The following is a 14,697-nucleotide window of genomic DNA, read 5'->3' as shown; positions in this document are numbered from 1 at the left end:
TGTGAAAGCAACGAAGACCCAATGCAGCCAACAAATTAAATAAATAAATTTATGAAAAAAAACCCAAAACTGACATAATCCTCATTCAAACTAGAAGACATACATACATATATTCCCACAGATTCTCCGTATATTGTTGCAGTTAAAAAGGAAATTTCAGTCTACTTCCCAATCAGCCATGATGTTACATTCCTTTTTCAAGCTGAAATTTTTTTCTCAACCTAAAAAGAAAATTTTTTTCCCCTCCCAGCCCATGAATGATATAATACTGTCTGGGAATTACTAAAGAATAGATGCTGTGGCCTTACTCTCAAAGGACCAATATTGGATCAGCATGGAAGGGAAGGAAAAACACTGGAATTCCCTCAAATTCTGCAGGGGACTTTTGGAGTTAAAAAAAAATTAAAAATTTAATACTGTTAAAGACTATGAATGACAATTTAAGGCATCTGCCCCAGTAGTTCCTGGTAAAAACCCACACGTCTGGATCCTTATATTGAATTAAATTTTAATACTTTTGGAACACCTACTAAGTCATACACCGAGGAGGATAAAAAGATAAAGAAGACGAAGTTCTCTTGTAAGTGGTTAGTAGTATAGGCAGGAGGAGGCAGATTCTCCCTCCTTTGTCTTCAATGCAAGAACTGAAATAGAAACAAAGAGCTCCTGATAAATGAAATCGGGAAGCCCCAGTGAAAGAACCGGCCTGAGTTCAAGTCATATATGAATGGGAGGTGTCAATCAGGGGGAAACGGAGGAAGGGACAAGACAAAGGGCTATACTACTAAGTGAAGAGAGCTGGAAAAAGCAAGGCCTGGGGCCCCTGAAAACTGCTTGGTCGTGAGTTCCTAAGAGGTAAACGCCACGTGTCCCGGTCGACATCAACACCGTGAACCCATTTCGCTTCGGAGAAATCGGGACGGAGGGCTTGGACCCGTCGTTGCAGGAATTTCCCGGTAGAGGGCGCCGTCAGCCCGCGAGTCCTCAGCTTGACTCGGTTGCGGAGGCGGTGCGTCCTCGGCCCGGGGGCGGCGCCGCCGCGCTCACGTGACCCTCGCTCATGGCGGCGGCGGCGACGGCGGCGGGGCTGGCGGCGCTCGGCGGCCGGAGCCGGATCCTGTAGCCGGGGTGTGGGCCCGCGTCAGTCCGTCCCTCCTTCGGCCCCCTCGCTTGTCTTCCGGAGCGTGGCTGACAGAGCCGGGATGGCGGAGCGAGGCCTGGAGCCCTCGCCGGCTGCGGTGGCGGCGCTGCCGCCCGACGTGCGGGCGCAGCTGGCGGAGCTGGAGCTGGAGCTCTCGGAGGGTAGGAGCGCGGCGGGGGAGCGCGCGCCCGGGCGCCGCTGCGGGTCGCGGCGAGGGGAGCCCGGGTCCCCGCCGCGCGCCCTGCCGGCCGTGCGGGCCGAGGGGAGGAGGGTGCCGGGGATCCGGCCTGGGCTCTGAAGGGGCGCCGCGCTGCTCTCCCGCCCCGGGAAGTGGGTGTTCCCTGGGAGGGGGAGGGCAGGGGCTTGGAGGAGAGGTCCTCCCCAGGCCCGGGCTGCCTCTGCGCTCCCTGCCCCCCAAAACCCGAGACAAAGCTGCGTCCTCCCGCTTCAGGCTTCTGCCCGGCCGCCGGGGCACGGTGGGGGCGGGGCGGGGGTGAGGCCGCCCGCAGGGTGGCTGACAGCTTTCTCCTGTCCTTCCCTACCCTTTTCCAGGGGAGGGCCCCACGCCTGTTTCAGCTCCCCTTCCCCCCTTCAGAAAAAGAAAAAGACACAGGGGAAGCCCGCCAGCGTTTCTTCTTCCTTCTTTAACAATGCGAGATGCCTCCCCAGTGACAGGAGTGAGAGAGAGGGGTGGGCCGTTGAGGGTCCTAGGGAGGCCAGAAGCGGTGGCATTAACCCAGAGGGAGACACACGGGGCTGCTTTTAGACCACCTTTGTCGTAAGGGTTTTTATTTCCTGATGCCTGTATCCGGGCTGAATTTTCCGCGTGTGATCACCTTCTGCAGTCTTCGAAGAGGGAAGGAGAGAGGTGGCTACCGGTTACATGCAAATCTTGGCTGGCACCGTCTTTCTTTCGACAATGGATTGTTGCGAGGAGGGTTGGCTTGGTTTTGAGAATTAAAAGAATGGAATAAATCGAGCCACTATTATTAGAGAAATCCTAGGACAATGAGAGAAACGTTGCTCTGTTGTGGGCATGTGATCAGGCTTCTTGTGCAGTTGTGATCAGCTCTCCATAAAGTTCCTGTTTTTATCACAGGCTGCCCCTGAGACAAAAGCAGCATTTTCTCCAAGCTTGATGTCAGATACTGTGGTGGTGTCCCCAGAGTTGCATATTCTTACTGAGTTCTTTGCCAAAGGCCCTCTTCCCTAGCATTTTTCAAGTGGATGAAAAATTGTTGATTGGAAAAGAACGTGACAAGTTCCCAGGAGAGTTCTGACTTTTTGTTTACTTATCAAGGCATTCTCTCTCCCACCCCCCAATCCTTTACAGTGAAAAACCAGAAGTAGATTTGAGTGTATTAAAGCCCGTTGGGCGTGGAGAGAAATAATTGTTTTTAATAACCCTGTTAGGCTTTCCCAGTGTGTAGGGAGGCGCTGTTTTCATTTGCACTTGGTTATCAACGTTATTATTTTTCAGTTAATCGGTTGGGAAGTTATTCTTTGGCCAGTCCCCAGAATCAGTTGTGGTGGATGCGTTTGTTTCTGTGAAATGTTTGATATTGCCATCTTGGTTCTGCCTCTCAAAATACCTCATTCTTCTGGACTAAAGTGTTGTCATTCAATCCGTGATGACTTTCATTCAAATCAGACTTTTAAAATAGTTACTTTATAGTAAGACATCAGCTGTCTTTGATTAGCCAGAAGCAGAGAAGTTTGGCTGGATGTTTGCGTCAGAATGAGATTAAGAATAGGAGTTGATTGCTTTTACATGGAGAGGGAAATCCTGGAAGCTCCTTATTCTTGGTATACCTGCTTCCAGCTGATTATTGTTTACTTCTCTGGGTGTTTCTAGAGATGATTCCAAGGAACTATTTCTGGGACTCACACTGATTAGCTCACCTTTCCCTGCTTCAAGAAGGTGTGAAACTCCTACAAACTGTAATGCCAAGGCATCAGCATTTTTAAGGACAAGTGCATGGTTTGTTTTCTGATGCAGGATTGTTTTGGTTTGGTGTGTGGCTGAGTTCGAATTGGTTTCTTAAAGATTTATACTGCATTATCCTGTATTTCATCTCTTTTAGCAATGGAAAACTGGAAAAAATAGAGTTGAAAAAACCTTGGGCCTGCAGTGTCAGCATCTTGGCCATCTGTCTGGCTCTCTTGCTTAAAGTACAGAGGGTGGTTGACTGGAGAAGTAGGTAGACATTTTTAGGAATTCAAGTGAAATTAAAACCACCAACAACCCCCAAATCTGTAGCATGTTGTTATTTGTGATGCCTGTAGCATATTTTGAAGGGACCTTTGTTTAACATTTTCTCTACAGCTACAGCTCTGACAAAAGTACTTTTTCCTTCTGGGGGGAAAAAAGTGCTTCTAACTATGTGTTTATTGTGTGTTTGTTGGCTTTGGTGCACTCATTCCTCGATTTTATTCATTTTTTTAGGTTCAGGCTGTAGTTGGTCCTAATTATAGCGATCGTCTGAGCTGTGTGCCGGTAAAGAATTTTCTTTGTGCCCGCCTGTATTTTCAGCTGCAGGCTTTGGTCGCAGATGAGCCAGCTCTGCGCTGGAACGCAGGTTGTGCCTCCCTGGGCTGTTTGCTGCAGAGTGCGTTGCAGAGCTCAGTGCTGTGGCTGGTGCTTCATTCGGGCAGGTCACTGTGGACTTCGTGCTTAAAGCTGCCTGCTTTTGCACCAGAAAGAACAGCCCAACACTGTCTGGAGAATCACTTAAAATTGAACTGACACCTAATCTGGAGCTTTTCTGTAGACTAATTGAATAGGTAGGAGGTTTCTACAAGTATTCCCATAATTGAAAATTTTTTCATGATTCCTATGTATTATTATATCTATTATATATTTGACAATAAGCTCTGTTGTCTGAACTTGAGTCATATGTTTTAGTCAAGCGTATGCACATACAATAACACTAATGAAGAGGATTTGCTTAAATCTGATAATGCATTGTATTTGTGTCATGATCTTATACATGATGTCATTTAAGTCTCACTGCAACTTTGTGTTTAGGTAGAATAGATGTTATTAACACTTATTAATAGGGTTTTTGTGTGTTTGTGTTTTTGTTTGCTTGTTTGTTTTGGTTTAACAGAAGGGAAAATAAGACTCAGGTTAAGTGTTTTGTCTAAAGTTGCTCACAAGTGCCGTTATCTTAAGCTGCCATGTAATTATGGCATCTGTTACCATAGAATGATTTAAGTATCTTTACTGTTATTGCACAAGCTATTAATTCTAATTTTTACTCTAAAGCAAATGCTACAAAATAGTTGTATGCCACAATTGCAAAGAGTCTTGTTGATTCCCTTTCTGAAATCTCTTTTAAATCTATCATTTACTTACTTGATTCAGCAGACATTTATTTTCTGGTTACTATGTACTAGGGATACAGAGGTGAGCAGGGTACTGTGTTAGCTTTCAAGGAGCTCTGAGTCCAGTAAGGAAATCACTTAACGATACCAACAAAACAGTCCATGAGACAAAACAGTACATGAGAGTTCTGTACAGAAACTGCCTTCTAAGAAAAGAGGAAGCTGTCTGCTTTGTCATTGTGACAAAGAAACAGCAGAGAACCTTAAATACAGAACTGGATGCTGGTAGAGAGGGCTGTGATTTAGCTTGTGCAGTTCAGTCATAAGTGTGAAGGAAAGAAAGCCGTCTTTGGCATATTAGGAGTGCAAGTCTTTCAGTGCCTGAGAACAGTCCCAAGATGACAACTGGAAAGGTATTTAAGATAAAATAACACTTACAGGAAGGGATCCTCCCTTTTCTTGTTTGAACACTTCTCTGAGCACAAAAACAACAAACCCAGGCACATCCTCCCTTTCTCCTGTCTATTTCATCACGTATCTCAAGGTCCTCAAAGCATCATACAGGTCTGTCTTGAAGGTGGCCGGGTGAGAAACAGCTGCTTCCTAGGTGAAGTGAATCCTCTTTAGGAGTTGGGAAGAGGTGGGGGGAGTTGAAGAGGAAAAGGGAGAGATGCTGAATTGAGATTGTATTTCACAGTCTTCAAAGTGGGCAATTGGAATTAAGCCACCAGAAAACTGGTAAACCCTCTTGCTTTACTTATAATGGGAAAGTGGGCCACTTCCGCCTAAATTTGTAGCATAGTCATGAGTTCATAAAAAACGCCTTTATCAGAAAGTTACGTCTAAGCAGTTGTCATTCCTAGTGTTAGGAGTATTAAGGAAAGCAGGAGTGGGGGTTTTTGAATAACCCAAACTGGGCATTATCTAAGTGATTGATTCTCTGAAACTTGCGTGCCTGTATTTTTAGTGGGCTATACTCGTCTTACGTTGGAACTCATCTTTAGGAATTGCTTGTCAGAGCTGGTGACACATTCCTTTGAAAATCCTCATGGTGGCAAATTTTAATTCTTTGAGGGTAGAGTTTCCTTTTATAGGTTGCTTGATGTCAGGTAGAGAAAAGCTGGTTGATGTTCTTTTGGAGTCCAAACTAGCTGTGAATGAAAAAATTAGAGTGATTGTAAATGTGTTTTATTTGTTACTGTCAAAGAATTAGAATGATGGTAAACTGGTTTTGAGGGCAGTTCCAGAAGAGTAGTGACAGACAGATTCATAGAAAGATTCGCTTTACTGTAAAGAATAGCACTTGTTTAGACACCCTAGTTCTGTGTGTTTTGAAAAATTGATCTTGTCGTTTGATGGTCCATAGCATTAAGCCAGATTTTTGCATAAGAGCCATTTCTAACCCTTAGCTGTCAGCCCCGCGCTTGGTGGCTGCTTTCTTTCCGGGCCTGTGTGAGGGTTAGCACCTCAGGGTTGAAAGTTCAGATGAATGGCTAAGAAGGGCCTTAACATGTATTTTCATTATAGTGATTACAGTTCTTCATGGTTCTCTCTCATGATTAATCAGGAATGCTCTTCGAAACACTCCTTCCTGCTTGTCTATACCATTTCTCAGAGTTAAGAGTTAGTTGAAGTTCTGCTTGTTTTTCTAAACCTGCCTGTGAGCCCTGTGAGCTCTCTTGCTCTAAACCTTATAGCACTTACAGTTTATATCATTTTTGCCAGTTGTAGGTTTTGTAATTATTTAAATTGTTTTTCATCTCACCTCCACATAAGCTCCTACAGAGGTCATTCTTTAAGTCTTTTAAACAACTGGTCAACGATTTCTTTCTTGTAGTGTTTTAGGAGTGCAATAAATTTTTGTTCACCTCAGATTAGAACTGAAACGAAGTCTCTGTCTTGGGGATTTGATTTTGGCACAAGGTGGGGTTGTATGGTCATTTGAGGAGCACGGGTTTTGGCATCTGGTGGGCTTGGGTCCAAGTCCTGGCTGTCACTTAACTCTTTGACCTTGGATGGACTGCCTGACCTCCCTGGTTTTATTTTCTAAAGTTCTTAAAAAAGGAACGACAACCTTATTAGAATTGTAAGGAGGTTTACAATGAGATCGCAGGAGAACAGCTGAGTGTGGTGTGTGCGTGCAGTAAGTGCTCGGTACATGTAATCTTTATTGTTTCTCATAGTGAATGGATGCATAGTGACTTGGCTGTTTTTAATATCTTGTGTTACTTAGCAGAATGTGATTGTATGTGAAGTGATGAATGGAATCAATTTGTGTAATTCTTTTTTGTAAGTAAGACTTGACTCCTTCATCAGTTGCTCCTGTCGGCACCCTCTCCTGTAGTTTAACACATGTTGGGTCAGTGCAAGCAGTTGACTAGAGCAGAAAAGAGTAGCTGGTTTGTTTCACACAGACATCTGGTATGTGTACATTTCCAAGTCTGTAAATTCCAGCAAATGGCTCTGAAATTTAAGCATGGTTTCTTAGACTCAAGCATCTCTAAGCTATGAAAAGGCACATGTGGATGCTCAACCTTCACATGGTTTTTGACTCTTCCTTTTCTTCCATTTGTCCTTAGTGAACAAATCTTTTTGGTTCCTCCTTCAAAAGTTTTCTCGCACCCACTTTTCCTTTGAATGTGTTTACCACCAGCCTTGTTCAGTCCTCTATCTTTAGACCTAAGGATCAGCTTTAGATTGATCTTTTATCTTTTAAAAATACTATTTTTACCTAAAGCCATTGCTAAATCCAAGGCGCTGTCACTCATTGTCTTTAAATTCTGAAATTTTGAGGGCAGGGATGGTCTCCTGGATCCTTTATCCCTAGAGTCCAAGTTGGTGCTTTTATGCACATCAGATCGTCCATTGTTTTTTGGACTATGTCATGGGTGTTTAAGTAAGAGTTTTTCATATATTTGTGTTTATAGTGAATAAGCTGTCTTCCCTTGTGGATGCTCTTCTGTGAACAAAATATCTTCTGAAAGGCCATTTCTTTGAAATTTTATAGCATCACAGCTGACAATCTTTGGATACATGGGTTAGCTTTAGTGGACCTGAAAGCTCTAAAGTTGTGTGTAGAATTTTGAGTGTGAGTGCTTATGTGCCTTTTTGGGGAGCAGTCTCCAGCTTTCATCAGTTTCTTAAAGAGGACTGTGAAGCAAAGTTAAGAACCAAATCTATACATTACCACTTTTCTTTCTTACTAGCTTTTAGGGAAAGCCAGATTCTGTCAGCTTCCCTCTTCAGCACTCGCAAACTTATCTGTATCAGTTCCCACCCTTATCCCCTTTCCTTCTTTTCTCAGAGGAAGTACTATCACCCTCCTGTTCTGCAGCGCGTCCCTCTGACTGTGATCTCAGTCCCATCCCTTTTGGTCTTCTGGGATCTTGGGATCTTACTTTATTGATTGATCTATTCATTTGTAGTCTTTTGTCTTTTCCTCTCATCTTTAGACTCTCACTTAACGCTTGGCTCTTGGCTCCTTCGCTTTGGTGTATAAATATACTGAAGTTTCTCCCATCTTCCCATGATCCTGTATTGGAACCTGTTTGCTCTCATGTGCTAGCATTCACTTCCTCTCATAGATCCTAGAAAGTAGAGCCTACGTTTCCTTTACCTTATTTCTTACCTTTGCTCACTCCTCAGTTCATTGCTTCTGTCTCATCAAGCCTCTGAAACAACTGTCTCCAAGGCCACCAGTGACTTTTCTGATTTGACTGATTTCAGACTGAGAAGTATCCACATCTTTCTGTGCATCTGTCTCTGCACCATGGGATACTAGACCATTATCTTTATAAAACTCCCTCCTTCCTTAGCTTTTATGGTGTCATTTCCTTCCAGCTCCCTAACTGTTCCTTCTTCTGCTCTTCCTTGGGCTTCTTTTTCTCTTTCTTCCTTCTGGTGTGGGTGTTCCTGGTATCTGTCATTAGCCTTCATCTCACTTCACATACACTTGCTGAGTGATCTCATCTGTGCCCAGGGCTTCAACTGTCATGGTTGGGAGATGGCTCCCTAGTCTGTATCTCTAGCTCTGACTCCCCTCTGCTCCAGACGGCCCATTGATTCCCCCCAGACAACTGTATCTTAGTAGCTCCAAAACTGTACGCCTTGTTTCAGTCTGCTCCACAAATACTTGGGGGTCATCCTTAACTTCTAATGGGTCACTAAGTCCTGTTGATTCTGCTTCCTCCCCTCCATTCACATTATCTTAGCCTTTGTTTAGACTCTTACCATCTTTTGCTGAGACCATTGCAGTAGTGTCCTAACTTGTCTGCCTGCCTTCAGTCTCTTCTGCCTTCAGTTCATCCTTCTCTATTCTGTGGTGGAATGATCATTCTGAAACACAGATCCAATTGTATCCTTCTCCCTGTTGAAAATTTTTCATTGGCTTCCCCTTTCCGCAGGATAAATTCCAGGCATCGTTTGTGTAACAAGACCTGCCAGCCTTTTTAGCCCTGTTTCCTGCGCCTTCCACGTGTTTGCTCTCTTCTCTAGCCATGCTGTATGACTTGTATTTCCCTGAATGCATAGTGTTTTTTCACTTCCATGCCTTTGTACACGTTGCCTTTCTCTGAGAAATGCCCACTCTGGCATGTTCTTCCCCTTTTTCTGCCTGGTTAACTTCTGTTCCACTCAATTTCCTGTAAGAAGCCAGCTTTTCCTAAGCTCTCTTAAGAAGTTAAGATCTCTGTGTAAGTAGCCATCAGTTATTGACTGCTTATTATGTAACAAGCCCTGTGCTTAGCACTTTATATATCCTGCCTGACCGGCAAGTAGGTGCTGAATAAAATAGCTCCTATTATCATGATGATGAGGGAACTGAGCTAGCAGAAAACACCTGAACCTTGAGTGGAACGCAGGGTGTGCCAGGTCCTGCCCGTTACACATGACCCGATCTTTCCCTTTCTCCCTACCAGAACAGTAACGTTTTGAAGTGAATGGCAAAGGGGAGAGAATACAACTTGAATCATTTAGAACCGTTTCTGCTGCTTACAGTATGATCTTGGACAAGTCTTTGAAGTGTGCTTCTAATCCTAACGACTCCTAAAGATAGGTGTGTCATTACCATTCTGTAGAGACTTGTTAAGGAACGTGAAGCCTGAAAGTAAAGTGTACTGGGGTTGGAACCCAGCTTAGCTTGGCTCCAAACCCTATGGTGTTTCCACACTGCCTCCGTCTCCCTGAATCATGTTTCAAGTAATTTCAGCAAAATTCTTTTCCATCTTTTCTTAGGCTACAGCTTCTCTTTGGAGTTTTGGAGGTAGGGCTCCCTGGAGAGAAAAGAGTGAATGGGAATGTTCTATCCTGTTCTAAGAGAAATAGATAGGCATAGGAGTGAGGTTGGTTATTTTTGACCTTGCTTTGAGAGAACCAGCACTCTAAAATGTATTTGGAGGATTTCACGTCAGCCTAACTTCTGGAAAGATGTGACTTCTTTTTTTCTTAAAAGAACATTGGGTAAAATCCCATAAAACTGTATAACTGTAAAGTAGGAGATAATTTTATGTACTTATATTTTGGTGTGAAAATAATTTTTCTTCCTTGAATTGACATGGGGATGATGAGAAGCTGAAAAGGGGAAATTCAGAAGGAAAATATTTTGGATGCTACACAGGACAGCCCTAAATGAAAATACAGAGGTCTGGCGTCTTTGAAAGGTCTTTGCTATGCCCTGGACTTGAGCTTCTGGGCTATAGATAGACTATTGTGGTTACATTCTGGTTCAGACAGAGTTTTTTGTTTGTTTTGTTTTTTCCTTAGGATATTTAATGTTTAATAAAAAAATTAGTGTTTGCATTATTGTAAATATTTCTGTAAATGACATTTACTTTGGTTGATTTTTCTTGGAGTTATTTCTTTTTTTGTGAAAGAATAGTGCTCTCATATCTCTTTTTTTCAGAGGACCCTTGCTTTTAGGGATAAACTAAAGCAGCTATAGGATTTTTTTCTTTCTTTTTAAGGACCTTTGGTTATGTTGTCTCAAGTTATTCATAGACTGGAACCTTGTGGGTTTTAATTCAGGTCAGGCGTGAATGCATTACAGTGCTGACCAGTCTTGTCACCGAATCTCCTTTTTAAGAATGAACACAGCAGGAATTGTGAGGAGAAGTTTCTGATAGTTTCTTGCTTAGTAAATCTACGACTGAGGCAAGCAGGCTGTCTTAATTTTTTTTAATTGAGGTATAATTGACATACAACATAATATTTCAGGAGTATGACATAATGATTCGATATTTCTGTATGTTGGGAAATGATCACCTCGGTAATTCTCATTAAAATCCATCACCATACATAGTTACAGTCTTTTTTTTTCCTTGTGTTAAAATTGTAAAGAGTTGTCATTCTTTTTTTTTGGCTGTGTTGTATGGCATGCGGGATCTTAGTTCTCCAACCGGATCTTAGTTCTCCAACCGGGGATCAAACCCATGCCCCCTGCAGTGGAAGCGCAGAGTTTTAACCACTGGACCACCAGGAAAGTCCCAAGAGTTGTTGTTCTTACTTTATTGGACTTCCTTCCTGGTTTGAAGAAACTTTAATTTTTAAGTTGAACGTGTAGCAAAAACGTTGGTGAGTTTTCCTCCCGTGGTTCTTTGCTTATTGTTTTCTTCAAGGAGACCAAGGGAAGTCCTAGAAGAGAACTTCCTGTTAAAAAAAAAAGACAGCTTCCTCATTTGTTGGTTCTCTGAGCTCTAATCTCTAATGTTACTCCTATATTATAGCTATTTTTCAAATGATCTTAAAGTTATTATATGATCATTTGCATATTCTCATCTCCCTGTATAAGCTGCTTGAGGACAGCACACATCATCCTTCAGCATAAGTGCTTTTCAGTACTTATTCAACCAGTGAATGAATCTAGACTCTGTCATCAACCTTCCTATCTATTGTTTCCTTACTAGTATCTGACAGACTCTTCTGTTATAGTCAGACTGGTTTGCTCACACTTTTTCCTGACTGGCTCATTCTCATCTCTGTACCTTTGCAGTGACTCATTTCTTTGTCAGGACTCCCTTTTCTCCTACTGAAATTTACCTGTGGTTTCACGGCCTGGTTGATGTCCTTTTCATGGTGAAACCAACTGAACAGTCTTTATTAATCTCTTCTATTTTTAGGCTCTTGTATTCAGTAACAGTTTTAACACTTAACTGACAGCTGTTTATTTGTTTTGTTTATGTTGTTTTTGCCTCCTCAGACTTTAGATTTTGTGAGTGTAATGACAAGATCTTCTACCCTTGAGAACTTGTAAGGCGCTTAACATCAGTATATCAATAAAGATGTATTGAGCACATTTATTTACAAGACCTGTTTAGAGGGTGAGAGAGGCACAGAAGGCAGATACCCTGCTTTCAAGGAGCTTTCAATCTAGTAACTTCTCAACAAATAGCTGTTTGGGCTTTAAAAATATTAATTTAAAGTAATTGCTTTTTGAGTGAGCACTTAGAAAGTTTTTTACACTTGAGTGATAAGATAACCTTTAAACAACTGCATTTGAAATGATTCTGGGAAAATGGCAGCTTGAGCACATCTCTGCTGCCCTCTTTTTTAAAACTCAGTTCAAGTAAAATAACAATTTCAAAGCTTAGAACAAAAATGCTAAGTTGTAATGGGAACTCATGAAAGTCGAAGGACTTGGAGGATAGATTCAAGAAACCAAAAATGCAGATAATAAGAATTTTAGAAGGAATAAGTAATAGAAGAAAAATTCCCTGAGCTGAAAAAAGATTGCAGACTGAAAAAGACTGCAGGTTGAATGAGTTCACTCTGTGTTCCAGGCAAGATCATGAGAAGAGGCACAAACCTAGGCATATCCTGATAAAATTCCTGAATTCAGTGATAAAGAAAAAAAAATTCCTACAAGTAAGTTCCTAGATAGAAAGATAAAGATGCAAAAGAAAAGAAAAAGTTAGAAAGATTCGAAAGAAGATAAAGATGCAAAAGAAAGAAAAAGTTAAAACTACAACAAAACAGATGGTTCTTGTTTGCAGCTCTATAGTGATGGTGTAAGAAGCAGACTATTTAGAGAAAAGGTCTACACTCCAAACATCTTATATGCAGTGTAGATACTATTCACCTTTCAGGGAAAAGAAAGCTTTATGTGGGTGTGCAAGGATTCACATTATATCACCCATAGACTCTAATCTGAGTGTACTCTAATCAAACAGATAATATGTCCTCTCCTCCTTCCAAGGTAAGAGGAGAAGTGGAAACAGTGATGGACAATGGACTTTGAGGGGGGAAAAATATATATATATATATAAAGTATACTATTGTTATTATATCTTACATATTATATATATATAATTACATATATTGAGAGTGACAAGAATGTGTAATATAAATGGTAAGTAAGGATCTTTGAAGAGACATATTGAAAGAGAAAACCTTGTTGTCTGAATGAAATATTCTAAATGATTCCAGCAAAACTCAGGCATCGTGAAACAGGGTAGTGTGGGGGCGAATGGGAGCTAAAAGTATTCTTTGGTATCATTGGGATGTTGGCAGGGGAAATATGGCAATGAACTGCCTTCGTGAGGAGAAAAATACTTCATTTATAATAGTATTAAAAAAGTTTAAAATACAGGAAAGTATCACAAGAAAGGCACAGGATCTATGTAAAGAAAATTGTAAAATATTAAGGACCATCTGAAAAAAATGGAAATATATACCATGTTCCTGGATGGGAAGACTAACTATATGTAAATTTAATAGAAATTAATTACAAGTCCAGTGGAGAATTCTTTTGAGGGTGGGGAATTAGGTAAAACGATCTGTGTTCAGATGGAGGAATAAATGTTTTAGAATAGCCAAGGAAATTTAGACACAATAGTGAGGTGGTCCTTGCTTTACCATGTATTGAAACAGAGTCTAAAATGATCATGCTGAAAGCAGTGTGGGCTTTGCATTTGACTGAGGGTGAGCAAACAGAATAAAGTGCCCCAGTCCTTGATTATGTAAGAAAAATAATTATGAAAACATGAAAGTTTTACAAGCTTAGACCAGCTTTCTTTCCAATTGTCTCAAATTTAAAAAGATCTTAAAAGAAGTTGGCAAGGGCTCCATAGGACATCAGAAATACTGATATTGTATTTATCCTTGATACTGTATTTATCCTGCCAAGAAGAGTGCACTGTAAACAGAAAGAAAAGCCCATTCCTCCTACAGTATCTTTTCATTGCCTCTACAGACAAAGCTTAATATCCTGGCATCTGGCAAAGAAAAAATATTTAAAGGGTTCGTCTTAATGTTCACAGAGCAGGCAATGAAGGGGAGATTTGGAGCAGAGAAGCAATAAATTGATAACGGACATAATTTATTCCTCTCTTTTCTTAAATCCAACCGTTCCATATCTAGTCCATCAGTCAGTCTTTTTGGTGCTACCTTGAGAAACACCCTTGCATCTGCTTCTCTCCATCACTGATCGCTGCTGATCGTCGCCTTGCCTCTGTTGCCTCGTCTCTAGCTTCAAGCGCCTTACCTGGTGTCCCTGCTTTCTTCTCTCTAACGTATTTTCCACATGGCAGCTACAGTCAGCTCTCAACTACAGATTCGATCGTGTTGCTTTCCTGCCTTACAACCCTTCGATGGACTTCTGTCTTTTAAATAAAATCCCAGCTCCCTTTCTGTGGCCTACAAGGCCTGCGCAGTCCTGTTCGCCCGTCTGTGTTGCTTCAGCCATAGTGGATGGCTCTTCTTTCCCTCCTTCCTCTTTTCTTCCTTCTCTCTTTTCTTTTTTCCCTGTCATCCCTTTCCTCTCTTCATTCCTTCCTTCTCTTTCTTCCTCCCATTTTCTTTTTTTTTTCCTTTTTATTTATCTTGCTACTATTTATTGAGTGCCTACTTCGTGCCACATAGGTACAGGCAATACAGGCAGTGGTTAAAATAACAAAAACCCCTGTCCTTAACAGGCTTACATTCTGTAGGAATAGACAGAAAGTAAGAAGTAATTCATATCACCTGTCAGATGGTAAAAATTTCAGTGGAGAAAAATCACGAAGAGGAATAGAGAATACTGGGGCCGGTCAGTGGATACAGTTTAAAATAGGGAGTCAGGGATGACTTCGTCGTAAGATGGCACTGGAACAGAAACCTGAGGGTGGTGGGGCTTTTTCTCTTCTTTGAGCTCACCATGCCTGTTCCTGCCTCCAGGCGTTGTTCCTTGCTTCTGCTGGGAATACTCTGCTCCAGGTGCTGTGCTTGGCTAGCAACTTTGCCTCCTTCCTGTCTCAGCT

General features: G+C 41.8%; 1 protein-coding gene across 4 annotated transcripts in view; it reads left to right on the top strand.

The window, feature by feature from the left end:
- Nucleotides 1–1,059: 1,059 nt before the first annotated feature.
- The window catches only part of DIP2B (disco interacting protein 2 homolog B), a 215,580-nt gene continuing 201,942 nt past the window's right edge, over nt 1,060–14,697 (top strand). For 3 of the 4 annotated variants that reach the window (XM_057703044.1, XM_057703042.1, XM_057703040.1), the window contains exon 1: nt 1,060–1,302. In XM_057703044.1, the coding sequence (XP_057559027.1) occupies nt 1,203–1,302 (100 nt within the window). In that variant the 5' untranslated portion in view covers nt 1,060–1,202. The remainder of the gene's footprint in view (nt 1,303–14,697) is intronic. The other variant, XM_057703043.1, reaches the window with a different exon arrangement.

The sequence above is a fragment of the Hippopotamus amphibius genome, chromosome 12 (assembly GCF_030028045.1).
Source record: "Hippopotamus amphibius kiboko isolate mHipAmp2 chromosome 12, mHipAmp2.hap2, whole genome shotgun sequence".
Lineage (NCBI taxonomy): Eukaryota > Metazoa > Chordata > Mammalia > Artiodactyla > Hippopotamidae > Hippopotamus > Hippopotamus amphibius.
Note: the sequence above shows the minus strand (reverse complement) of the source record. Positions and strands in the feature narration are given on the sequence as shown.